Raw genomic sequence first — 27641 nt, 5'->3', positions numbered from 1 at the left:
ACGGAGAGCACAGCAGAGCGGCGGCGGCGTCGACGGCCATCTTAGAGCTACCGTGGTAACAGACACTCATCTTCTGGATTTTATTCTATTGTTGGAGAAACATTCCGCCTGACTGACGGGGGGAAGAAGAAGGTTTTTTTTTTTTTTTTACTTCGCCGGTCGGTTGAACTCCAAGTCGGGATGCGGTTCCGAGGGAATACACAATTTGCATCCGCTGTCGGAGTGGTCCTCGGACTATTATGTGCGGTGGAGGCAGCGAAAGGTAACTAAGATGGGATTTATACCCCGCTGTGTTGTGTCTCGCCTGTGCGTGTCGGACAGGTTTCTTTGTGCTTTGGACACGTTCCCAGACGCACGGGGTTAAAAGCAACGTTGGCGAGGCTGTGCGTCCTGAGGGATGTTCGGTAACCTGTTCAGGGATGGTCCGCTCTGGAGCCGGATGGATGTGGTGGCGCAAGTGCATCCCGAGATACTGCACCCATTTAAATACTCCACATCATGCACAATATTCTAACGACAGTGATTATCTGTGCGTAATCTTTCATCATTACGCGTTAAAAACGAAGCGGGCTACTTTGGAGATAATATCAAGGCCACGAAACGACCCCCTTCTGTCATCTGCATTCAGTCTATTTTGGGCACTGGTTTCTTCTACTCGATTCCAAGCTGATTTTTTATTTTTTTTTTATCATTTTCATTTAGTCTCACGTTCTGCAGAGTTTGTAAGATTTGTTTTACTCCCTCGTGTCTAATGCTCTCTGTGCTCATCTCGTATTTAAAATATATTTGATTGCATCTGAATTCGGGCGAGTGATGATCTTTACCCCCCCTTTTATTTTCTTAAATTCAGTGATAATAAACCGCACATGTTTTCTTTACTTCAGTTAGTATGCCTAATGCTTGGTTTGGCAACCTTGTGGACGGAGCTTGGTTGGCTACGCATTGCAGATCCTCCTCACGAGCCCCTGTTATGTCGTTGGATTTAATAATTTATGTGCTGGGATCACAGGCTTAAGTAGACAGCCCTCAGTAGGCCCGGGCCTACTTATGATCAGAGACTTTAGAAAGACCAGAACGTGCAACTCTTCCTTTGCAATGTCACTGATAGAGCGAGAGAGAGAGCGAGAGAGAGAGACTGAGAGAGAGACTTTGACTTGCTGCAGGGCGGTCCTCCTCCAGCTCAGACATGAACACCCTCACTGCGTGGATTTATAGACTGTGTTTTCACGTAAAACTCAATCCACTGACTCCCTGGTGTGAGCTTCCTGTTTCAGGGTGTGTAGAGGTGCATATATTAGTCACTAGCTGTATCAGCATGCCTGGGCGGTCACTGTGGCTGGAGGCCTGTGTGTGTGTGTGTTGTCTTCTTTTAATGTTACACCCCGTTTTATTCTCTCCGAACAGGGATTTTAGGGATTATACATACCCATAAAAAGAGGGTTTCAAATCCAGCCATGTTTTTTCTTGTAGTGCACAGCTCTGGGAGGCTACCGTTTGTAAAGCAGTAACTTCATTTCTCATCAAACAAAAGGAAAAAAGGCCTTCAGCAGTTAGTCCTAGTGGTGTGTGAGTTTAGCTTTTCATGTTGTAGCCAAGTGTGTTTTTGTGAAGCGCACCTGCTTACTTCCCTGTTCTTATCAGCACAGGAGACCTGTGAAATCAGCATCTTGGTGAGGGCTTATCTTTTATTAACCAAAGGTCGCTCGCTTTATTTGTGCACCACTTCTTGTCACCTGCAGTCCAGCTTTGCGTTTTCATGGCTTGTTGGTGTTCTTTTTTTTATTTATTACTCCTTGTAGCTGATGAGGGAACCTCTGGTCGTTCTTGTTCTTGAGTAATCTATAGTTTGATTTTATCACTAGAGAACAGACTGAGCGTTGGCACATTCAGGTGAATTTTTCTTTATGTAAGAGATGTTGATCTCGTGGCGATAACAAACCTTGAAGGATCTGTTGAAAAAATAAAAAAAAAGTTTTTGATACACATCAAAATTCTTACTTCGACTATATGATTCATTACACCGCCAGCAAGGAAATGTCAGTGTGTGTAAAACTGGTGCAAACGCATATCTTCTGTGGCAGGCCTGTTGAAGCCTCGCAGCATTTTCGGCTTTTTAACTCTTTCGTGTTGTCCACCGCTCTTAATGTTTCTTCTCCTGGAGTTTCTCATCTTGTCCATCATGGATTTTGACACTTTGTTTTCCAGGTCTCGTCCATGTAATTCTTTCTTTTTCTTTAATGAGCAGCTGCTGGGTGTCTTCCTGCTCTGGAGTCAAACATGAGGTCGGCTGAAATGCACGAGCTTCCGCTGTGCACACACACAGCCAGACAAAGGAAAAGCTGACTGCTGGGAAGTTTCTTGGCCCATTCATCATCGAATTAAATAATTCTAGTTGAACAAATTGGACGCCCTGCTTTGTGTGGCGCTGAGTTAACATATGCGTTCTTCTCACATTGCAGGAAAGAAGTACATATTACAGGTCGGGTGCAAGTGTTCTCTCCCAGTCTTCCTCGACTTACATTCATTGGAGAAGCCTTCTATTGATCCACTGAAAATTACATGTCGGTTGCGGTTAGAGCAAAGTATCGGGGTCAATATTTTTCTTTTTAAATTGTTACACCTCTGAGGTTCCTCTCTGATCACAGCCTCGTTAAATACTCTGTTTATTTTATGAATATATAAACAGCAGGAAAATATTTTACACATTTTCTTTATTTGTACCAAAAATGGCTCTATACTGTTTTTTTTATCTAAAAAATGCTTTAAATGATTATGATCATTTCATCAAGTCATTTATAAATGTACTAATAAATTCAGCTGTTGTTTAAATGCTTATTCACAGGCTTTTCCAGTCATACAAGTTGCCATCAGCTGCAGCAACTTCACACACACACTTTACTGATATGGGCCTTCAAAAACCTCCTTCCTGGCTTATGTAACTCTCTCATCCAAAATAGGTCTATTGAGAGGGACCGATCAGGGATAAGAGGGTTCCAGAAACGTAAGATGACCGCCATCAGGGACCGAGTTGACCCTGGGGGGAATAAATATGCTCACATTTTCTATTTTGTTGACGCCAAACCTTTTAGCGCCCAACAATCTGTGTGACGTAAGCCATCGTGCTATGTTATGGGAATCAGAAACTATGTGGATGCACACAGCTGACAATGACTACATTGTTCGACTCTCCCATGCAGCTCTTGTAACACTGTTGTAGGCCATCGTTCAGCGCCAGTTCACAGACTTGTTTCTCCTCAGAACTAACATCGCTAGACATCAACAGGATGATGGCTAATGGCAGAAAATGTGTTCAGTTTCAGATGTTTAACTTTGAACATGTCGGGGCTTTTGTCAGCTGGTGAAACAAAAAGGGAAATGTCAGCTGTGATCACCGATGTGCCCCTCTAGGTGGTTTTGATTGATGGGACCCGTTTCACTTGATGTTTAGTGATCTGCTCCACGTATTTCTCAGTGTCTTGTCACTTCAAGATTCATGGCTTAATCATCATCAGTCATTGGACACAGAGGCAACTAAAAAGGACCTAAAAAAATGCCCATAAATCTGCTATTTTAATTCTGATTGGCTAATGGCGGCTATGATTTTTGATGAACACGTCTGTCCAGGAATATTAGCGCTTTGTTTATGGGGGAATTTGGCAAAATCTCCAGTGAGCAGAATCATTGTCACTGAGTTATCCCAATGTATTCAGGAGTTATGGCAGTCGGGGTCAAATATGCCACGCCCACAAGATATTGGCAGCCAATTATTGGAAAACAAAATGAAACATGAAACAATTTTATGAATAAATGTTGTAAAGCTCAGAAAATGATGTATCAACTCAGAGGAAGATTGGATTAAATATAATGAAAGACTGATTCAAATGATATCAGAGAATGTTGTAAAATGGACCATCTCTCTGAGATTTGTCACGATGCAGGCAATCTCAGGGAACAACAAGCCGCTACACCTTTTGGTACAGGATCCATGTGCCCAATGGAGCCTCGTAACAGGCCCCATGGAGGCACTACCTTCAGTCAAACCTTATCACTCGCTCTTTTGGCTGTTTTTGAAGAGATATCCTGCTGAAAATCAAGAGAGGTAATGAAGGAGCTTTGCATTGTTGGAGATTTAATTTTGATCACTGCTTCTGTGGAGTAGTTTAACTATTGCCAAACATTTCACCCGGTATTTCCTTGAATAACAGTTTACTTGCCCTACACATAGGCCCTGTTCCTACGAGTTAACGCTTCCATTTTGTATTATTTATTCAGAGATTTCTCAGAGGAACAAAGGGCTCTTGGGCCCAGACTTTAGGGGTCGGGATCTTGACTAAGCGCGTCACAATGTGGTCACTGTTCGAAGGATCGCGACTACAGCCCCTCAAGAATGTGCATGTGAGATAATCCCCCGAAAGTGGTAACTCGTTGAAGCATTTCGATTTGGTAATGTGCCACTTAGTGCTGGAAAAGACAGGCCATGAGAATACTGGACTCAATTTGGGTCGGTTGTGACTTTCCTGTCATCGGTGCCTCCACTGGCTGAATGGAGTCAGTGAACTGTCAAGAATGGGTCATTCATCTGTGAATATTAAGTTGTGCCAGATGACGACTAAGAACGAGTTTACATTCATGTGAGCCCTTGGTCCCGATGTTATACATTGTAACTTCAAGTGTAAAGTAATATTTAGAAATAAAAACACCATTAAGTGTCAGAATATCCAGGATTACGCATATTATGTCATGATATTATTTAGTTAAAAAGTCTGCTAACATTTATTTTACAGAAGCAGCATCTTGTGGAGATGAAATAGCAAAAATATCCTTCGTTTATCTGGTTGTGTTACCTCCTCTCTTAAATCCCACTGCTTCCAGGAGGAAAAACTGGCACCGCAGAGCTATTCACATTTGGGCGTGTCCACATTCAGGTTCCGGCTCCATGGGAAACGAGCAACCAAAAGAGCACATTACCTGCCGCAGGTCAGCTGCACCCCTCTGCCTGTGCAGAGTTGCAGCCGCCTCACTCTCACTCCACCACTCTCACTGGCTCTTTTGTGCCGTTCACACACACACACACACAGAGAGGCGATTGAGTTGCATTCAAGGCTCTGCGTCTCCCAACCCCCCCCACCTCCCCACCCCTCTTCAGAGGAGCACTACGGTCGTCCAGAGTGTGTTGGTTCTGTCGGGCGGTTGAGACGGCGTGGGGGGACAAACAAATGTTGTTGCCTGGCAGGCAAACTGAGAGGCTCTCCTGTGTGAGCAGGGTGTTTGGGGAGTGAGGGCCCCTGAGGTCTGGGTTTCCTCTTTAGGGTCCCTGGAACAGTCCCCTGTCTGTGATGGAGGTGGCTTGCGTCAACAAGCTGAGAAGCTTTTTAAGGCGAGACAAACAAGAGAAGTGTGCCCACTGTTTCAAAACAGGTTGTCCATTGATTATTCCACCGGGCCACGGCATTAAGAGAGCCACTCACCAGCACAATTAAAGGCAGCGCTTGGACTCAGATTTGCAGGCACCTCATACCTTCAACTCGCAATTTCTGTTTGTCTCACTCTGTTTGATATTTCTGTCTGACATCAATAAGTCCTGAAGGGGCCCTGTGGTTGTTGTCGAAAGCACGGAGTAGTTAGAAATCAGTACACAGCTGGAACTGCCTACTGCTCACATACTCGGTCTAGAGGCAGTAGGTGTAAGTGGTGCATTTTGCGTATTCGTCTGTGTTTTATTTATTTTGCCGTCTCCCTGGAAACACCTCAAGGTCTAACTACCACCTGAGCACAGACTCGGCCTTCTCTTTTACTCGGTGTGCTGCCGCAACTAATGGGACAAATATGAAAAACATCCTGGCAACAGAGAGCCTTTGATTTAGTCTCAAAGAATAACAGACAGCCTGCACACTCTGCTAGGAGACCGTACTGTCAGCCACTTATGTTGTCTCTGATTGGCAGGTTTTGCTATTCTTCCTAAATTTGGGTAATCAAACATTCGCACAATGAGCGTCGACTGGTTATTCAGTATTATTAATCGAAGGTAAATGCATGCTGCGCCAGCTGCTCCGTATGTGATTCATGTAAACATGGTCACACTGTCTGCTGTCGGTATGATAGTTTAAGTGGTAATGCAGTCCGAGCTCTCAAAGGACATGTGAGTCACAAGATAATAAAATGGTTGCAAATAGATACTCAAACTATTATTGCACTAAAGCGTTAAGTGTTGCTCAGTAACTGAGCGGGGTGCAGTAGAGCTTCACATTTGCATGTAATCAAAGAAGATGAGGATCTGCGTGCCGTCGGACATCAAAAGTAAAACGTCAATGAAGCGGAGCTCCGCAGCGCGTCACACGTCTGACACTTGGCTGCACCATCGTCATTACACAACGTGCTCTCGGGCATCACCAGGCTCCATCTGATAACTGCAGACGGATCATCTGCTGCAGCGATGCTGCTACAATCTGGAGAGCTGTGGTTGTGTTCCTCTGGCTCTCCCTGGGTGACCAGTAGCCAGCGGCAGTGGTGAGGGTTATACAGACGCTGGACACGTGCAAAGCTTTTTTTGCTCCAGGAAGAGACATTACAGCAGTGACATGAACGGAAAGATAGTGTGTTCAGGCGTCCTGTTGAATCTCAGGATTAGCAGGACCTATTGTGACCCGAACGTTCCCGCAGGAAGTGTTTCATCACGGTTAATAGGTCAGACTGTAAAGGTCAGGCTTCAATAAAACAGCGAGGCAACCATAAAGGGGCTTTGTCTTTGTTCGTGTGAATAGTCGATGCGTTACCCCGTTCTTTGTGGGTTCATGAAATAAGTCAGAGATGGCATCGCACTGTTAAATATGTGCCTCCACAGAGAACTTTCCAACCTTGACAGTTTTTCGTTGGAGATTTATATTTTTGATTGTTGGTGTTGTTGACAGATTTAGATCTAATATGAGGGGAAATCAACAGATAAACAGTGTTGGTATGCAAAGAGAGGCGAGGCTTATTTAGCCTGTTACCATACGAGACCATTCATTGTCCTGTGGGGAAACCACTGGCTGTGCTATGTCACAATGAACAACAATGATTTTATGTAACAGAAGACTTGATTGCATTGTCGTCTACCGCCTTAAGGTCAGCCAAGTGTCGGTGGTAGGTTGCAGTGGGAATAGCTACTGGCTATATGGTCTCACCATTAGCATTGCAATGTTATTTCTGCAGTATTGATCCTGACAAGTATTTTTTTTCACACTTTATTTAAACCATATCCATTAAAGATACAAACTCACTCCAAACTAAACGCAGCTAGAAATAATGTGCATTGATCATTAAATGACAGCAACACCTTTCTGTATAGTGCGATACATTTCAACAGCGCCACAAACTACATCCCCCAAAACCACGCAGGTGAATAACAGTTTCAACAAAAACTGAACATCATGACCTCCGTGAACGTAGGATGTATTGCAGGACTGTTGTATCGTTGTGTAGACTGTGTTTAGACCAGCTACTAATCAAACAGCAAAGGGATCTGTATCTGCAAATATGGATCTCTTAAAATTTAATTTGTTCCCTTTTTTTTTTTTTTCTTCTTCTTCTTTCGTGCTGATCCGATCCGTGACTCTGATCCGTGTTACGAGCCGAACCGTGAGTTTTATGATCCGTTGCGCCGCTACAAGTAAGCATCATTTTAAGGACCAATTTATTTGAAAGCATTAATGGTCTGTTAAAATGTGCACTTTGGTGCAAAAGAGTGCACAGTTCAGGCGACGGAGACATAGAGCTGATCAGTAGATGGCTCGGCACGGCAAAGCTTGGCATCCACAGTCACACGTAGCACTTTATCCTTGTCCACCTGTGTCAGATGTCAGCCATGTTTCAACCCTCTCCAAAAAGCTCTTGTTCCCCGAGTTCTCCCTCTGTTTATCTTAAAAGTCGATTCCCTGGTGTTGGCAGGACACCTTTGCTCGTATCATTGTATCACGCTCTCATCAGACATGCATAATAAGAATTTGGCAGCCTCCGTCGCTTTGTTTGCCCGTTGCTTGACCTTCTCTGTGAATGAGGTAGATGCATCCCATTATAGGATTAAGTGTCATTGGCTATATTTGCTGCGTAACAGGATTGCACACTAGGTACTGTGTTGGCGAATGTCGGGGCTGTAAGTGGGTCCAGTAGCCGGCCATCTGTGCTCGTACAGTAACAGCTTGCCATGCGCTTGACCGCAGCTTCTGACGACTCATTCATTTCTCAAAGGCTATTTTATTTTGCCTGTCTCTGCTAGATTAGAGCTGAATCTGTTTGGTGCAGGATACAGTATAAAGTAAAGGTCATTTTCTGTTGGATTTTTTTTTTTTAGATAAAAACATTTTTTTGTAGACGTGGTTCATTCAATCGTCAGCGTGGGATGACACTACCGGGTTCATATTTATTATTTAGCAAGAGGCAAACCCATTATATCTGTGTATTTATATCCTAACTCATCTGATATTTATACATAAGCCAATGGCTTCTCTGTGCTATAGATATGATGGCGGGACACTGTAGTCCAGTCCGGAACCCCACAATGTATGCTTGTTGGGTGATTGATCTAAAATATATCAGGCCAGCCCTCTTTTTCTTTATTTCTTTACATTTTTGGCCTTTACTGTTCTCCAATCAGTCTGCAGGCATTAAATGGAACTAATGATGTACCATCATTACTGTGTGTTCCTGAAGGCATCTTGCGAAGCATTTTTTTCTTTTCAGCTGTTATATTCAATATACAGACATTATATCTTCAGAGGCAGATTCTCACTGAACCACTGTGCTCTTCTTTTCTTTAGTTTGAAGCATGCTTTAGCCTAAACGGTCCTTTTTCTTGGCGTAACATTGACCAACAGTCAACGTTCTACATTATTAGAAGTGAAACAATTAATCCATTAGTTGATCAAAAGAAAATAAAGCTGCAACAATTTGGATAATTCACTATTTATTCATTTATCTTTTATTTAAAACATAAATTCTCTGTTTCCAGAGTCTAACATTTTAGGATGTACTTTGGGCTTTTGAACAAACATCAAGTAGTAACGAGTAATTTGACGACGTCACCGTCGGGTTCCAAGAGCTGATGATGAGTATTTGTGACTATGTTGTGACATTTTATAAATTAAGCAAATAAATGGACAGAATATGTGACGCACATCTGTACCAGATAATTAGACGAGACATTTTCATCAATCTACAGTGGATAAGACACACAATCACTTAACGTTCCTCGAGCATCTGCTGCAGCATGTCGGGGATCTTGATCAGTTTGATGTTGACTATTTATCAGTCGAGAGATTCCTCTTGAATCATCTGCTTTCATGAGAGTGAAGGGCTGAGTCTGCAGGTTATAATTGGGCCAGTAGTGAGTATACATTGCGTTGGATGAATTGGTTTTCTAATTAAGTTAAATTAAGTAAATGTCAGTCTCCCTCGATAAACATCCTCAGTGCTGCAGCGGCGGCCACCTCCTCAGACTGCCTCAGACTCATAAAGCCTCTCCTCGATAAAAAAACACTAGTCCCTCCCGAACAATGCAGAGTCTCTCTTATATAATCATAGACATCTTATCTTCTTGCTAGTATGTAATAAATCACCCAGTTTCCAAGAATACGGCTGTCTGTATTTGGGTAAGTAATATCTTTGTTGCTCTGTGTCAAATCTTCACAGCAGAACAAATGTTCTTCCCATTCACTGCAGGTTTGCAGGGGGATGATGAGGCTGTCTTGTCAAACGGGCCTTGTTGGCAATTTCACACAATGTATGTGAGAATTTCACGCTTTAAATAAAATCGTGCTTTAGATTTCATTTCATCAGAGGTGTGCGTGTGAGAGAGAGCGAGAGCGGGGGCTTTGATTGTAACGGTTTGCTTTTGAATTTGTGTATCTTTGACACGGTTTCTGCTCCACTTTTTGCCATCTGTGAGCATATCTGCATCATTTCTTTATTTGTTTCTCAATTGATTTATGAGGCCGATCTCAGACCATTGTTGGGATACAGTGTCTTCCGTCAGACTTTGCGTGACTTCACAGCACAAAGCAGGCATTTGCTTGTTTACAGTGGATAAAATGCACTTTCTAGAGTAAAACTCTACTTCAAGGTCCTTGCTCATCAGTCAAAGTGGAGATAAATGTCATACAAATGGACATGGTGCTTTTTCAAATTAAGGGGAAATTGCATTTAACCAGACCAGGCAGACGGCCCTCTTGGTTAGTTCATTTGTGGTTACTGGTCAGGATTAAGCTGAGATGTTTTGCATAAACCTGCTGGAGCTTTGATGTTGTACCATTCCAGTGCCGGTCCTGGTTCAGTGCTCGAGGCTGAGAGCTACTCAAATGTGTCAAATGTGAGGCCCACATGTAACCTGGCTCACAGTTACTGTGACTTTGTGGAAGCTAGAGCAGATTATTGTAGTAGTCTGGCCCGGCAGGTCACAAGACGTTCTGCAATGACGATTTATTGAGCTTGATCAATTCAAAACAACTCGTTCTTACTCACCAAAGACACGTTAGTTCTCTCTACAGTCAGTACATTTCTCTAACTCTATAACTAGGAATTGTAACATAATGCAATTATTTAAGGCTGCAGCACATTTAATGTTTATTAAGCCATACGAACATATTTACTTTTTGCATTTTGACAAACTTTGAAGGCTTCTCTTCTTCGGACAAACCTTTCTCACTGGAAAAAAATGAGTTTGGTGGGTGACTGACTCCTTTTGGTGCGCACATCCCACTAGCCCTGTGCAAGTAGCTCGTAATTCATTTTCGTTGATTGTGTATGCTAATCACTGACTGAGAATTACACTAAATTATGTAAAGACATTTGCTTCGCTGAAATTGGATTTGGTAGATTGACATTTACAGTCGCCTGAAAACGTCCTCATCATTTATTTATGCTTTTGTAGGTTTTTCTTCTTCAGTTTGAAGCTCTTAATATAATTGTAGCACACATTGTGTTATTGAATATAAGGCGTCTTCTTTTTTTATTAGTCGGATGATGAAATGTTTGATGTTGAGGCTTTCTTGCAGCATGACACGGCTGCAGATTTAATTTGACTATGCAAAACGTATTTCAATTAGGATTTAACTCTTAAGACGTCTGCCATTCATTCTGGATGTACTTTGTATTTTCAGGGTTAGCTGATGAGAAGCGATTTATACCAGTGTATAGTAAACGAGGAGTATATCACTTTTATTATCAGACATTAAAATAAACTAAATTGCATGCCATTACGGCGGCCAAAATTGGCCAAAAGTGACTTTCAAATATTTGTTCTAAAAAAACACATTAAAAATATGAATTTACTACAGGACATGTGTACAGTTCTGGAAGCATTATGAGCGCACAGGTGCCTACAACATTTTTGTTTGGCAGCATCAGCAAATGCTTGAATGGCACAGTAATGAATCCACTGTCTGTTCAAGTAATGCTGCTTGTTGAGATGAATGTTGTACTCGGAGTGTATCATTGTGTGCAAGTAATTGGATAAACGTGGGCTGGAGGATGTGCTTCAGTTTGTAATGAGGCTGGTAACATTGAGCATTTCTATTCACATACCCTTCGACCAGTTTTTGGAGTTGTCAGCAAGAGCAAAAAATGTTCGCCACATGTAATACGTACACGGTAGTGATGCAACGGATCATAAAACTCACGGTTCAGATCGTAACACAGATCTGAGTCACGGATCAGATCACAGATCGGATCAGCACAAAAGAAAAAGGCAGCAGATATATCTTTTAGAGATCCCTGATCACATTTTTTTCATTCATTGATTATCCATGTGGGCAGATACAGATCTCTTTGTTGTTTGATTATATCAGCTGTTTTCTTTGCCAACGTCCCAGAGGATCCGTACGGATCGACAGTGGTCCGTTACACCACTAGTACACGGTGGTAATTAAAACTGACACTAACAACTAATTTTCAATCAATTAATCTCTCAACTATTGTACCAATCATCCGATTTACTAAACGAAATATGCTACCACAGAAATCTTAAATAGGGATATTGTAATCAAATTATGCTTCCCATATTCCTACAACACATTTACACCTGTTTGTAATTCAGATCAATAGACTCGGCGAGGCAGCATGAAACGCCGTAACACACCAGCTGTGTGTCACTGCAGCGTGGGCAGCAGCCTATATACACGTAGATTAACATAGAGCTCCAGCTGCTCACCTGCTCAAGGTTACAGCTGGTGGTCAACTTTGCCGGTGTGTTGATCTGGTGTGAGACATAAACATGTCCAGCTACACACTCACTGTGTTTACATGCATGCACACAAATACGTAGTGATCAGATAGTTTGATTTTGCTACACTGAGGTATTCCCATAAGCAGAATTCTAATCAATTCCGATTTAATTGAGTTAGTATGTACTTCTTATTATTAATTGCAAGAAGATGTAATTGCGTATCGCACAATATTTTGATGTATGATTTCATCACATCGAAAGACGATAAATTATCATATTGAAGTATCGCCCAGCTGAGGCATTAATAAGTTGTGAATGTGTTTTGTTCATGAGTGCTTTTGGTTGAATAATAATAAAATGGGCTCAGCAGTGCAACGTTGTCCTGCAGTAGAATAATTAAGAGGAGAAAATGCTCACCAGGCGTGTAATTGATGTTTAACTTATATGCTAAAAGTCATATATTTGTCTTATTCACACAGAACATTAATCGAGGCATTCGCCATCGGTTGCTGTTGCAGCTTTTTGAGCATATTAAACGTTCCAGAAAAAGCCCACTTTTAGTGCTTTATTTTATCACTGCCTGAGCTCTCCTCATGTGCGCTTTCATACTTCTGACAACTTAAATACATTTGGACCCATTCTGCTCTGTGGTGATGATTTCATCTCAAAGGAGAGCTACTTGTAGATAGGTCTTGCATAAAGGAATAATGTAATTGTTGCAGTCTGCAGCCCTGATAAGCATATGCTCCATATGATATTGTGCCTGGTCCAGTGTTCCTATCACCCACAGTGAGCTGTCAGCCAGAGTCAGCCTCACCTTTACAGATCAGCAGCAGTGGAAGGCCGTCCTCTCCCTCCTGCTCTAGAGTGAGGACATATTGGTCGTAAGAGAGCTGCATCTCCCCTGCGTCCACGCTGTTTACTAAACCAGCCCAAATGTGTCACTCACGGCAGCTTTTTCTGCCAGCTACAACAGCGTCCTGTGTGCAGCTGGGATGCTTCCCAGGCCAACTAGCACAGCTGTACACAGCCCCACTGCTGCTCCACAAACTCGCCTGAAAGTCACAGCCAGAGCCTTTATCATTCATGTGACGCCCCTGTCAAAAGTCATTAACTGATATGCATTATGGTATTGTCTGTGTCTTGGACTTTAGGTACAGTTTTGATGAATCCAAAGGTATAACATTAGCGCATTGGATGGAGAACAATGTGCAACGGAGGGTTAAGAGCAGCAGATTTTCACGCTTGGTTCCTGTTGAGGGTCGATCCCTTCACTGTGTGTGATGCTTCTAAAAAATAATATGAAAAGCATCCAAAACGTCATTAAACATGCACTCGCGCTGCATTGGGAAGAAAGATAAAAGTCAAAGTAGCAACTTGAGAAAACGCAGAGGAAATCTGATTATTAAAAGAACAGGAAAATAAAGTAAATTGCTTTCTAGTTCTGGTGAGAGAAAAACTATTTGCCAACCAGGACATCTCAACTCGGGCCATATTATTTAAATACTTTTTTATTTTTTTTATTTTTGTAGACACTGACTTTTGCTCTTTCTGTCTCTCAGTCAATAAACACAAACCATGGATCGAGACGACATACCACGGGATCGTAACGGAAAACGATGACAAAGTACTTCTGGACCCTCCTCTAATTGCACTGGACAAGGATGCTCCTCTACGCTACGCAGGTGAGAGAGGAGGTTTAACGATGCGGCTGCTATTCCTTTACTCCCTCAGCTTCGCTTCACCTGGAATAACTCATTATACAATTAATAAAAAAGAAAAACATACTAATTGCTCTGTACCATTAAGGCTTTGAGATTATGTTACATGTAAAAAAAACTTTTCTTAATTGTTTTATTTTACCAGCATAGTTTCATATCATAGAAGTGCAACCCTGATGCTAGCCTCAGCGTAACGCTTTCATTTAATTATTTATGTGATACAGTTTATATTTGAGATTGAATGTTTGTACAAATCAAATGTTAACTCGGTAGTGAATGAGTGAATAACTTTGCTTATTGTTGAATAATCATTAAATGCACACCTGGGAGTGGACTGTGGCATTTTCACGACATGCCTGCCATACTGACACACAGCTGGCTACCATATCCTCCAGATTGGCCCTTTTGATATTCAGATCAAAATACTCTCGTATACTTTCATGTTCTTCAGCACAGTTTAGTGTGCTTCATGTACCGAGGCAGCGTTCGCTCTGGGGCTTTTTAATCACACCAGGATTGACTCTGGCAAACATTCAAAGCACCGCAGCACTGGAAATGATTTTCCACCATTTCACATCACATGAGCTGTGTGTGATCTTTAGTCTGCGAGTCTCTTCACACTCTCGCGCTCTCACTCCACTTGATAAGGACAATTAAAAAAAATAAATAAATAAATAAAAAGTCAGATTACTTCTCCGATTCGGCAAGTCAGTCTTTAACGTCCACTTGCCTTCCGGGAAGAGATGCCACATGTAATATTCCTCACAAAGTTACGTGAAATCTGATTGTTCTCAAGAGCTGACCGGCTCGGCAGTTTTTAAGGTGGTCAGCTTCAGCATTTTCTGAAGGGCAGGGAGTTGGAATAGTTTGCCCATATTCTCTGCATGATGCTCGTTTCCTTTCACAGTAAATTAGCGGTGAATACAGAGCTTGGTGCTCCCGCTCCTTTCAGCTGGGGCTCCGTTTTTTCGATAAGCGGGGCTTTGCAAATGGGCCGCGTGTCCCTGTGCACTGGCTCTCTTGAGACAGAGCAAGCGATCTGGCTTCACGTGTCAGTAAGGGTGACCAGCTTTGTCGTGCCGGCCTCCTTCTAGTAGGTCCCATCTGTGCCAACAAACAAGGTTCACTGTAAAGCTGACCCGCAGGCCAAAGAAGCCCGATCACAAGCTCTCATGTTAGTGTCAATGTGTGAATATCTAGCATGAATGAGGATCTACTACAAGGTAACGTGAGAATGAGCTTTGTGTTCATGGACGACTGTGCTTAAAAAAACGAGCCGAGAACACAAAGTACGGAGCGTGTTCCCTCCAGATCTGGGTTATTTCATTAATGTAGGCAACACATTGGCCAGTTAACATTCTGCTATTATAATTCTACTCTATGTATTTAGTGGAAGCGGTTAAATGACCACTGCAGGTCAAGCCTCTGAAGTCGGTGCGTAGCAATCGCTGCGATGGCCGACCCCCGAGCTGAGCCGAGAGGCCCGTGTGACCTGGTGAGAAGCGGAGGAATTCCTGAAGCCCTGGTGTGAGCTGGCCATTAGAGCTGTGCTGAACACGGAGGCCCTCGACTCCCACTGCATGACTGGCCCCGAACAGCAGCCCCTAATGTGAAATCCATTTCTAATTGTTGACGAGGTGAAAACTAAATGACCAGGACCAACCCACTGGAGGCCCTGACGGGGCTTCAAAACAAACAGCTCAGCAGAAAAGGACTTCATCATTTGGAAGATTGTACTATGAAGTTGCTTCTTATCTTATAGAATGAATTTTATACTTATTATCAGAGTGACTTTAGCAATCCATCCACCAGAAAATATATGAGCAGTGTTTTGAGAAGTGAGAGGAACTTGACAGACTCTCCAGAATCCCCGAAAACATGCCGACGTTAAAACCTGAGATTTCTGTTGCTTGTAATTGGATGTTCTGTCACTTTTTACTCGTTGTTTCTTCGAAAAAAGAATCGCTGAGCCGTTAATAAAACTGCAAACACTTCGACACCACCGGCTTTTCATAAATGTTTTTCATCCTTTCTTTCTTTCAACTGGCTGGAGAAGTTTTACTGACTATATATTCTGCTGGTGATTTTGTAAGCTTATTGCGTAGAGTGTGCTTCCTTCCTGTCCTCTGTGTTTTCTCTGAGATTCTAACTCTTCTTTTAACTGACCTGGGTTTATCTTCTCTCCCTTCCTTGTAGAGAGTTTTGAGGTGACCCTCACTGAAGAAGGTGATCTTGGGCTCTTTCTTCTGCCTTGTGCTTAGTTGTTACTATTAACCCACTAACGCTAAAACAGCATCCACACTTTTACACGGAACCTCCCGCCATGCTCTGTAATCTCCCCATTTTGGTTTTTTTTCTCGATTTTATGTTTTTCTCACCCTCAATTTTTTTGGACTTCCAACAGCTGGATGAAAAGTGTGATGTGGGGCTGACTTTACTTAGAAATATCTGTGCATGAGACATCCATTGCAGTTTGCAGACCCTAACAGTTTTTCAGCTGTCACCAGGAAACAGAAAGCTGCTTTAAAACAGGAGTTTTCAGTCACTTTGCTGCCATTTTGTCCAGTCAAATTCTTTCAATTAAGAAAATATAAAATGAAAAGCCAATTTTTGACACATTTAACAATAAATTAAAATCTGAAAAGACACGAGATGATTTCACAACCCCTTAACTCACATTGGAGCAGAAATTGACACCATGATTGGTATTTAAAAAGGATAATAGCTCTGAAAACGTCTTAAAAGGCATCATCCATTGTTGTGGTGCCTCTCTTTGACCTATCAGATCTATGCAGGTACAGTGACTCCTGTGGACTTTTCTGACATTAAAGTCTTCAACTGAAAGCTGCTGAGATTGTTAACTAATGCAAACTCTCTCTGCTACAAAGTTTCTGTTGTTGCATCTTTGCCTCAGTGGATCTCTTGAGTTAGTTCTCCACCACTAATCTACCATTAGCATGGCTGCAGTTGTCATTTGATGTGGATGTCAAGCAAGTTGATATTTCTAACCCCGGTTCTCATCCAGTACTTTTTGTTTGAATACTGTTCTAGTAGCCGTTAGGTTCTTCTATGATTTCATTTGATTCATTTTGCAGTAGTTTTGGATGAGAGGTGAAATTACACAGGAAGACTTTCTTTGGTTAAGAATAACTATTTTCGGTGGTGTTGGCTGAGTTTTTTTTCTTTTCTTTCACAAACCTTTTCGGGTTTTGATGGCTGAATTGGTGCTTATTACAGTGCTATTTCACAAATCTTTATTTTTTAAATTATCTTAATTATTGGCTGTCATTTTTATTCATTACAGAGATAAATGATCTTCGCTTCAAATACTGTTTTCTATGTACCTACATTTTGGGCTTGGTTTCATGAATTTGATTTCTGATATCCTAAGTACCCCTGTGAAATGCCTGTCCATATCTTTTCGGTTTCTGCCTGCATGACTGGATGCAATGTTTTCAAGTGGCTTGGAAAAGACACTCCGTCTTCTATGATACTAAATGTTCCACACCCTCTCCCGACTCCCCCCCCCCCCCCCCCCCCCCCCCCCCCCCCCCCAAGTACTCACCCATATGACAGTGCTTTTGGGCTTCCTCCACAGACACCACCCATCCCAATCTACAACTCCCTGGCACCCAAAATCTGTGGCTGATTTGTTTTCTTTTTTTGCGTGAATTTATGGTTTTCATTGTTAACACAATTTTTCATTTGAACAATAATATTCTACGCCTGACGTCAATTATTGTGAGCAAAATCTCTTTTGGCTCTTGACGTGTTCAGGTGAGATTTGCGGGTTCAGGATCCACGGGCAGAATGTCCCCTTCGAGGCAGTGGTCCTCGACAAGTCCACTGGCGAGGGGGTCATCCGAGCCAAGGACAAGCTGGACTGCGAGCTGCAGAAGGAGCACACCTTCACCATCCAAGCCTACGACTGTGGAGAGGGTCCTGACGGCGCCAACATGAAGAAATCCCACAAGTGAGTCAACCTCCTTTCAGTTTGACTGTACAATCAGAGTGCAGTCGGTTCTGTAAGAAGAAATAAAGGTTTAAAACCTGCTCTCTCATATTTATGGGGATTCATTAAGGGTGCTTTCACACCTAACCCATTAGGTGTGGTTCATATGCAACAGAGACCAACCACTGGACTGTGTGGACAGTAGGATAGTAAATATGTGATTTTACCATGAATTCAAAAGCTAAACTCTAATCTTCTGCTGATTGTGGGAATATTTAAGGGGGTGATGTCCAAAGGGATCCATATAACTATGCAAGATCATTTGGTAAATATGCCAACATGAATGCTCATCAGGACATGAGTGGAGAAATGTACCGGTACCCTGATGAGCGTGTGTTCTACTTAATATGTTTTGACAGTTTCCCATCAAAAAGTGAATCAATAGTGAGTTGGTTGCCGCTCTAATCAGATCTATTTTTAGTCTGGACTAAGAAAGCTTATAGTCAATTATTTCTTTGTGAGAAATGTATGATCACCAGAGAAGATAAATAAACACGCTGCAAAGCAACACTTTACTGGCTTTCAGTCACCAACATTTGATTTCTCCCGGTGTGTCCATGAAGCGATGATGACGCAGGATAACAGTCACCAAAATGTATTAAATGAATGAGTCACCTGTCAGTGCACAGGACATGTTCATTCCTCTGTTGCTACTGATATTAATAAGTCAGTGTGAACATCAATGCACCAGAACAGAATCATCATGCAGTGTGACAATAATATATTTTCCTCTGGTTATATTTTAAGCAAGTATGTCTTGAACATCCCCACGCTGACAGTCCTGACTCAAGCATGTCTCTTTCAGGGCCACTGTCCACATCCAGGTAAACGACATCAATGAGTATTCACCAGTGTTCAAGGAGAAGTCCTACAAAGCCACCGTTATCGAGGGAAAGAAGTATGACAGCATCCTGAAGGTGGAGGCGGTGGATGCTGACTGCTCATTCCAGTTCAGCCAAATCTGCAACTACGAGATCGTCACTCCTGATGTGCCCTTCACCGTCGACAAAGATGGTAAGAACCTACAACTAGCAGCCTTGTGTTCGTGCATGCCTAAGAGCCACGATGTTATTGACACACACCATATTGATCTGTCATTTAGAATTCAAGGCAGCTTGTTGCCTTGTGAAACGATGACGGTGTCCTTGAAATGTCACCCGAGTTGGACATTCGTTTCAGACTATAGGAGTATTTATCTTTGTGTCTTGTTAAAGAAAAGTAAAGATCCAGTAAAAAAAGACATCGGATATCAAGGCTCAGCTGATGTGACGCCCAGCTTTAATAAAAAAGAAAATACAGACCGGTGATAGGAGGAGAACAATCAGTGTGAAGATGCATGACGTTGGTGAAGGTGCTCAACTGTGACGGCTAATTAGTGTTTGAGGTTGAAAAAGAAGAACCTGAGATTAGATCTTGGTCAAACAAATTCCTTCCCTTTCTTTTAATCACTTGCATGCTAATCAGGCTACAATATTAGCTTGGTAATGAACAATATAGCAGCTTAAGGAAAAAGATGCAAGTCAAAATATTACAATGTGGCCCTAAAGAGATGTCAATTAATATATTGTGCTGTTAGTTCAGCTCGACAGTGAATCACTTTTGGGCTTTTTAGCAAAGACTCTAATTATATTTGGCAGCTTTTAAAAATATTTGAAAATAGTGTGCTGTAGTTGAGTTTAGCTCAGACGTTTTTTTATAAATTTCCTAACACAGCTGCAGCTTTGAAATTAAACAAATTTTTTTTCCTGCTTCCCTCAGGCTTCATCAAGAACACAGAGAAACTGAGCTACGGCAAAGAGCGCATGTACAAGCTGACTGTGACAGCCTACGACTGTGGAAAGAACCGCGCCTCCGAGGACGTTCTGGTCAAGATAAGCGTCAAGCCCACCTGCAAACCCAGCTGGCAAGGTATCAAAGCTCTCCTCTACTCGCTGTAGCTCGCCCACCATCACTGTTTAGGTGTGTCTCTGTGTTGAACAAAAGCCATCCACCAATGCAGAGCCCACACAGGCTGCCATTGTCCAAAAAGTTATTTAAGCTGCAAGGGCTTTTATCGTGTTTATGAAAGAACTGAAGTAGTTCTTAAAGAGTAATTCCCATTGCCTCAGTATTGACTGCTCACATGTTATCGGCGCTGTGCTGAAGGACATCTTTTCGTTTTACCTTTACCTCTGGCTTTGTCTTTCAGGCTTCAATAAGAGGATTGAATACGAGCCTGGCACAGGTAGCCTGGCTCTGTTCCCCAGCATGCACTTGGAGACCTGCGACGAGCCAATCACGTCCATCCGAGCCGACATTGACCTGGAAACCAACCATATTGGCAAGGGCTGCGACCGTGATACCTACTCTGAGAAGTCTCTGCACAAGCTGTGTGGTAAGTAACTGCTCCACCGGAAATGGTTATTGTCAGTATTGCATCATTGGAATCACAAATCGAATTGCCTTTGCACCGTTTTCTAGGAGCCAGCTCCGGCACCGTGGAGCTTCTGCCGGCACCCAGCAGCTCCGCAAACTGGACGGTAGGCCTGCCCACCGATAACGGGCATGACAGCGACCAGGTGTTTGAGTTCAATGGCACCCAGGCCATCAAGGTCCCTGATGGCCTGGTGAGCACCAGCCTGAAGGAGCCCTTCACCCTCTCTGTGTGGATGAGACATGGCCCCGGGGCCCACGAGAAGGAGACCATCCTCTGCAACTCTGACAAGACAGGTAATGTCCCTCGAGAAGCTCCAGTTTGACTATTAGTTTAATTGTTTTATGAGCTGATATTGGTTTGCAGGTTGTCAACTGTAAAAAGACGAAAAAACATACATAATTAGAGGCATAGTCTGTGATCCAAATATAAATAACCCACCATAATACAGATATGAACGTGACTCCTGTATTGATTGTCAGGTCCTCTAATACGAAGACTATCGCTGCATGACAAGCACATAAACCCAAAGCTGTTTTAGTTCATTTTTATGTTTCTGGTGTTGCTAAAGGGTTGTTGACCTGAGTAATACTTGTAACAATCTGGTAAACAAAAGGCCTGTACAGTTCAGAAACTAACTCACTGACATTGTTTTTATTTTTAAATGGTAAGTCAAACTATGTGAATATACCTTTTTATTTACACAGTCAAAAACTGCTGATTGGACCATTTGACATTAATGGCAGAAACACATTAAAATAGCACTAAACAATACGTAAAACTAGTACCATACATGTATTAACTACTGTTAAAATGGGTATCTACTGTTAAAACCTGCGTTTCTTACAGAGTCCGCGCTGGCCTTTTATATTTCTGTCACTAGCTGTACATTTTGCGTGTGGTCTTCCTGATCTTATTGACTGTAAAGTCTGTGCCATAGTCGGTGAGAGGCAGTTCATCAGCTTCTGTTCGACTGCTTATATAAGGATTACATCAGAACGGCTGTGCCCCGGACAGGAAGCTCCCATACCCGTGATCTCAGCACCATTCATGACCTCCATTCAGCGCAGCATCTGTTTCACAGAAATATTAATGTATCGCGTTCAGTTCTTCTACATTCTAGTCTTTAGTCTTTAATACTAACACTGTGAAGCATGGACATTAGATTTTGGACCACCAATGTGACCACAAATGCAGTGAAATAATTATGTTAACTATCAAAATAATCTGTTGGTTATTTTTTGATTAATTGATTGTTAAGTTAAATGCAGACCGTAAGTCACGAGAGTGTCTTAAAATGTCTTACTTAGTCCGACCAGCCACTTAAATAACCCACAGTAGCAAGCAGACAAATCTTTATTTCAACTGTTGGGTCCATTAAATTGTTGTTTTTTATACATGAAACATTTTAATTCATTCTTCAAAGTGTAAATTGAATTGACTTGCTGTAAGCAACTGATTAAATGTCTCGTAATGGACACTAATTCTGCTTTAGCAAAGTGTTACGTTTCACCCAAGGCAGGGATGTGAGTAGACTCATGACTGTCCCTTAGTATGGATATTAATACACTGTCATTTAAATCACAATCAGACCCGAGTCCAGAATCCTATTTCTGAAACATGATATGATACCATGTTACTTCCTAAAAGGGCGGCCTGTTGTTGATGTGATTATCTTAATCAAATGAGAGGAAGACGCAGCTTTTCAGGTCTGTTAATGGATGACAACTTCTCATTTCATTTAAATTACATAGACCTGCAGTGTAACCTGATGCTCTCTAATTATACCGTTTGACATCATATGACAGATGTTGGTATTATAATAGACTAAGCCTATTTATATTGAGAAAAGTATTATAAATCTTTGAATCTGTTCAAAGCTTAACAGCCAGTAGCTGTTTAGTACAAAGATTACATGTACAGGTGAAGACTTTTTCACTTCTGTTGTTTTTGACAGCTTCCTCCAATAAAATGATCTGTGGTTGCACTTCCACTTTAGAAAATAGTACATTTGTCAATAGGAATCGGTTGTGGAACTTTTCTGCCATTGTGAAAAGCTATTGAGGCATGTTTGTATGTTACTTTTGTGTTAGTCATCAGTAAATATAACAGTAATACAATAGGCTGCAAAATATTTGTTGTTATTGTGTTGTAGTTGCTTTTTTGCTTCCCATGGGCTCTATAAGAGATTTTCTGCTGAATTAAAAGAAAATGCAAATACTAGTAAATGTCTTCTTTTCAGTCTTGTGTTTTGGCGGTAGGAATAATCCATCCATCCTCCAAATATTCACGTAGTTATACATTTACATATAAATTCTGGAGCTACATTTTCATATCTCTCTCATATTCCCCACCGCAGAGATGAACAGACACCACTACTCGCTGTACGTCCACAACTGCAGGCTGATCCTCCTCCTGCGCCAGGACCCATCGGAGACAGAGAACTACAAACCAGCCGAGTTTCACTGGAAACTCGACCAGGTCAGTTGCTTCTAATACCAGACTTTGTTTGGAGGATGATAGCCTGCTTAACACGTGATAATTAACCAAGAATAAAGCGAGGTACAGAGCATTGTGTGACTCTCACGGTCCCAATTTCAGCTTTTACATTCCCTCTGTTGTGTCCTTCACAGGCGTGTGACAAAGAGTGGCATCACTATGTGCTGAATGTGGAGTTGCCCACTGTGTCTCTGTTTGTGGATGGCACTACATTTGAGCCTTTCCTGGTTACAGAGGACTACCCACTGCACACCTCCAAGATCGAAACGCAGCTCACCATTGGTGCCTGCTGGCAAGGTAACCTCTTCAATACATTTTTTTAGAGGAATGCTGTGACAGAATACATTAATATAAAATTATATTAATAATATAAGTCTGAAGCACAAATACATTGTAAAGGAATAAGTGAATCTCTTTATGGTTTCTGTAATATTTACCTTTTTCTGGTGGCTAAAAGATGCTTTAATGCAACCGGATGATCTCATATTATATTATGATGATTATATATTTGTTGATTAGAGCTTGTGTAAAAATGTAGCATGCATGTTATTTTATTAACTCTTTGTTAGATTCTTAAACGATGCACCATGGCGTACCTATTCAGCATCTGAATCTCTGCTACAGATCCTCAACCTTCCTCCCTGTCTCTCCTTGCTCTCTTGTTTCTGTCCTTTACAGACAACTCAGGACATGACAATGACACTGAGTCAGTCTCTGAGCCCACCTCAGGTTGCTCAAATCTTTCCCTTACTCCTCAAATATGTCCATGTGTCCACAATGTCCCACCAAGCTAACTGCATCGTCATACCATTCCGACTCAAATGACTCTTGTGCATTGTAGATGCAGAAAGATTTGTTTTTCATAAGCGTTTGGAGCATGATGCAGTATGGATGAGTGTGGTTTTAATGCTGCCTGCATCATTTTTTTTGTTTCGTTTTCTTCATTCTCTATTTATGCGCTCTTCTCACTGCAGCAGCCAGTTATTCACCGCAGCCTGATACACCTGAGCAGAAATAGACATATAATAAGCACAAACATCTGACCTGGCTGCAGCATTCTGGTCCTGCAGGCTCTTCTTTCAGAACATGACCTTTGGGTCAGAAAAGTAAACTCCTCCATATCAGATAACAGGGCTTCAGCAGCGCGCACACACACACACACACACACACACACACACACACACACACCACTTGATGACCTTGAGACGTGGACGTCCAGGTTAGTCTCCGACTCTGCAGTGACGCAGACTTATGCTCATTATGGTTTAGGGGGAAGACACAGCAGTTGTTTCCTGTCTCATTTGGCAGGATTGATTCACCTCACAGAAATACTCAGTAATATTAAAATGTCCTTCCTTTATTAAGTGAAAATAAGGTGACTAAAAATAACTCATTTCACATTTTTTTTTAAATTTATTTTTTGTTTCTTTTTTTTCGATTGATGTCATTTTTTTCCCACAGTAAGGCAGTGGTTCCCCCTCTTAATGCAGATGTTGCATGCATAAGGCGTGTATACGCTCATCCATCATTCTCCTGGCTCCCTCACTGGGCCTCAGGCCTTGTAAGGGCACACATACTAACTTGCATGAACGCCATTCACGCCAGCTTTGCACATTGAGACAGCATGCTTGAATGCAGTCTGTGGAATGTACACTTGAGTAACTACTGCTTTGTGTTTGTTATCTCCTCTTCGCTATCCTGACGTACCCAGGTGGAAACGCTAGAATGGCTCAGTTTTTCCGGGGGAACCTAGCGGGCCTGATGATCCGCTCTGGCAAGCTGGAGAACAAGAAGGTGATCGACTGTTTGTATACCTGCAAGGAAGGACTGGACGTGCAGCTGCCTGAGGAGGTAGCTTCAGCTGTCAAGGTGAGCAGAGCAGTGTTTTAGAGACCCAAAACACACTCGACCTCAGTCAGGCGAGACGGAGTATATGTTTGCATCAAGAAAATGGTCTAACTCAGTATCCTAGTAGGGGAAGCAAAGTGGTGCACTCTGAAGTCCTTTCACAGGTTGCATCTATGTGTGGATTGTGATCAGTTCAATCAAAGGGTGATCCGAACAGTTTGTAGAGGCCTGACGAGGTTAGAATATCCAGCATTTTACAATAAAAAAGCAGAAAGAAAAATCAGAAACAACGAATTATATTTATAGCTCGTCTGTCATCCTGCAACCCCTCAGGGGGCTCCCTGCTACAAGGTTTGAAACTACTGCTCTACCTAAAAGAAAGAAATATGTGAATTAAATGTGAAATGATTTCTTCTCTCAGGTTGAGTTCAACCCCAACCAATCCTCTCTGACCGTGGAGGGCGACGACATCGATGCCTTTGACAAGGTGATGCAGCACATCTCCTACTTGAACTCCCGCCAGTTCCCGACCCCTGGCATCAGGCACCTCCGCATCTCCACCACCGTCAAGTAAGTAGCAGAAACCCAAAATACTTCACCAGTTATTATCTTGTGTCACCTCATCTATCAGCAGCAGCAGCTGCCAGACGTTGAAGGAAACGGGTTCTTTCTGCCTAACGAACCTGTTTTTATTGGGTGGACTGAGCAATTATCTCAGTAGATGAAGAGGACACACTGTAATAAGCTATTTTTTCTCCACACCATTACATAGACAGATATAAGCTAAGAATATGTTCATGTGTTTTTATGTTTTTGTTTTTTTCCATTCCTGGAAAAGATCATAGTATTTCTTAGTACTTACTACGAAGTGAGGCTTGTGCACCCAGTTCCACAATGATTAAAATGTATAAAGCGTCTGTGGAATTATAAATCTGACAAAAATAATGCGTATGCATATGTCTGTCTTTGTGCATGTAAGCAGTCGCGAATCTACACAGTTGTATGCATCTGGCCCCTGGTGGCTTGAATTTATTCACTTTCACTTGTCACGTTTCTTCTGAAACTGTAACAGTCCATGTCAGTGTTTTCTCTTTCCCCATCACATTGCCTGAACTGGACATATTATGGAAGCAGGGCACGTTCAAAATGCTCCTTTAGTCTTTCAAAGTAGAGAGATAAACTATGATAAAACACCCACGTTCCCAGGTATTCAAACTAAAATCTTCCCTTAGATGCTTCAACGAAGAGTCCTGCGTAACAGTGCCAGATGCCGAAGGTTATGTGATGGTGCTGCAGCCTGAAGAGCCCAAGATCAGCCTGAGTGGCATCGACCACTTTGCCCGCAGCGCCGCCGAATTCGAGAGCCAGGAAGGTGTGACGCTGTTCCCCGAACTACGCATTGTGAGCACCATCACCCGCGAAGTGGAGGCCGACACCGAGTCTGAAGCAGCAGAGGGAGCTGATGATGACCCTACGGGTGAGTCACGTGCACATACGTCTCCTACGATAACACCAGATAATGTTATAGGGAATTTGTAGATATAGCTTACCCCTTTTCAGGGGATTGATTGTTCTTAGCTCAACAATCTGTTCATCTTCCGAGTTTTATCCACTGAATTTCGACTTCGAAACTACCATGTAATGTTAGTCTTGTGCCCTCTGAGGCAGTGTGATCAACAGTGATACCCTATCCGTGGCCTTGGTTTGAATTACCTCAGACACTGAATGTGAATGTAGAGTTGATAGCGGTGTAGATGTACAGTAGCAGGTGATGGTGAGCTATTATGCCTGGAGGCCGAAGGGATTGGACACGGACAGAGCGAGAGGGAGAAAAGAGATAAGTTGTTTACTACTTTCTGGGAGGGGCAGTGACCGGCCAGCCATCTGGTGTGTGAGCAGTCTTGTGCGTGAGCTAAGTCGGGTAGAGACAATAGGCCTGACACAGATACAGGGAGTTGCAGTGTCCTGTGGTGAACAGCAGGCCATATGGGACAAAAGGGCTTACAGAGATCTGTAGCTATTACCTGCATTACCCTGCCCCACCTTCCACAACCAACTAACGAGATGTCACAGCAGATGATTAAGAATCACCTAATAGCAGCTTCCACTGAGTCAAAAGGTGCACACTGTTTATGCATGGAATATTAATTGGTATATTAAATTAAAAGTATAAATTAAATTCCTTTCATGTGGATATGAGTGTCTGAGTTGTTTTCTTAAACAAATACAACTGCTGTTGACAAAGTAGCACCATACTGCCTATTAAACACTAAACATGAAACTAATTTGCTGTTCACAGCACTGTGGTCAACCTGCAGTAGTTCATGATGAAGCGCAGCTATCTAGTCTACCTGTTGTGTTGACAATGGTAGTTGGAGCAGCTCAGGTTGGGCTGTACTGTTGCTGATTATTTCTAATGATCAAACTGTGGTGACCCTTGTGTTATCATAGATCCAGTTCTTCATCCTCCCCTTCTAACCCTCACCCTTTTACCATTAATTGCTTTCTAAAATATGAGATTTGAGAAGCTCATTAACTAGTCTTTACTTTTATTAGCTGGTAATTTCACATAAACAGGATGATATTTTATTTGACGATGTTTGCTATAGGAATATTGTTTTTTTCTCATCTTGCATACATTTCCAGTGTTAGTGTGTTAAAGGGTAACTCCACCAACTTCACACATAAAGTCTGAAGGTGTGGAGTAAGAAAGAAGCTATCTTACCAGACCCCTGCAGCACGCTCCTCGTCTCTGCTTGAGGCTAGTGACTCAATGCTACATTAGCTGCTACAAGCATAGGAATTTCAGAATCTCTGACCCAACTGTCAGTGGTTGATTTGCATTCTGGGTAATGTAGGTGTAGGTGTAAGAAGAATGCGTAGAATAAATAAGACAGTATCTCTATTTCTGCTGCATTGATTTTGATCCATGTATTTTTTTAAATTGCCCAT

The 27641-nt window shown here is 42.2% G+C and overlaps 1 protein-coding gene across 1 annotated transcript in view; it reads left to right on the top strand.

Annotated features, from left to right (window-relative positions):
* Positions 1–27641, top strand: part of clstn1 (calsyntenin 1) — a 33368-nt gene continuing 5727 nt past the window's right edge. The window contains exons 1-12 of the mRNA XM_076094934.1: positions 1–262; positions 13759–13881; positions 17695–17890; positions 18735–18943; positions 19688–19837; positions 20118–20303; positions 20390–20638; positions 22702–22823; positions 22976–23138; positions 24553–24710; positions 25111–25259; positions 25922–26166. Of these exons, the coding sequence (XP_075951049.1) occupies positions 181–262; positions 13759–13881; positions 17695–17890; positions 18735–18943; positions 19688–19837; positions 20118–20303; positions 20390–20638; positions 22702–22823; positions 22976–23138; positions 24553–24710; positions 25111–25259; positions 25922–26166 (2032 nt within the window). The 5' untranslated portion in view covers positions 1–180. The remainder of the gene's footprint in view (positions 263–13758; positions 13882–17694; positions 17891–18734; positions 18944–19687; positions 19838–20117; positions 20304–20389; positions 20639–22701; positions 22824–22975; positions 23139–24552; positions 24711–25110; positions 25260–25921; positions 26167–27641) is intronic.

This window comes from Anarhichas minor, unplaced genomic scaffold (assembly GCF_050575085.1).
Source record: "Anarhichas minor isolate MPS153535 unplaced genomic scaffold, ASM5057508v1 ptg000003l, whole genome shotgun sequence".
In the NCBI taxonomy this organism is placed as follows: domain Eukaryota; kingdom Metazoa; phylum Chordata; class Actinopteri; order Perciformes; family Anarhichadidae; genus Anarhichas; species Anarhichas minor.
This window is presented reverse-complemented; position numbering and strand designations above follow the sequence as displayed.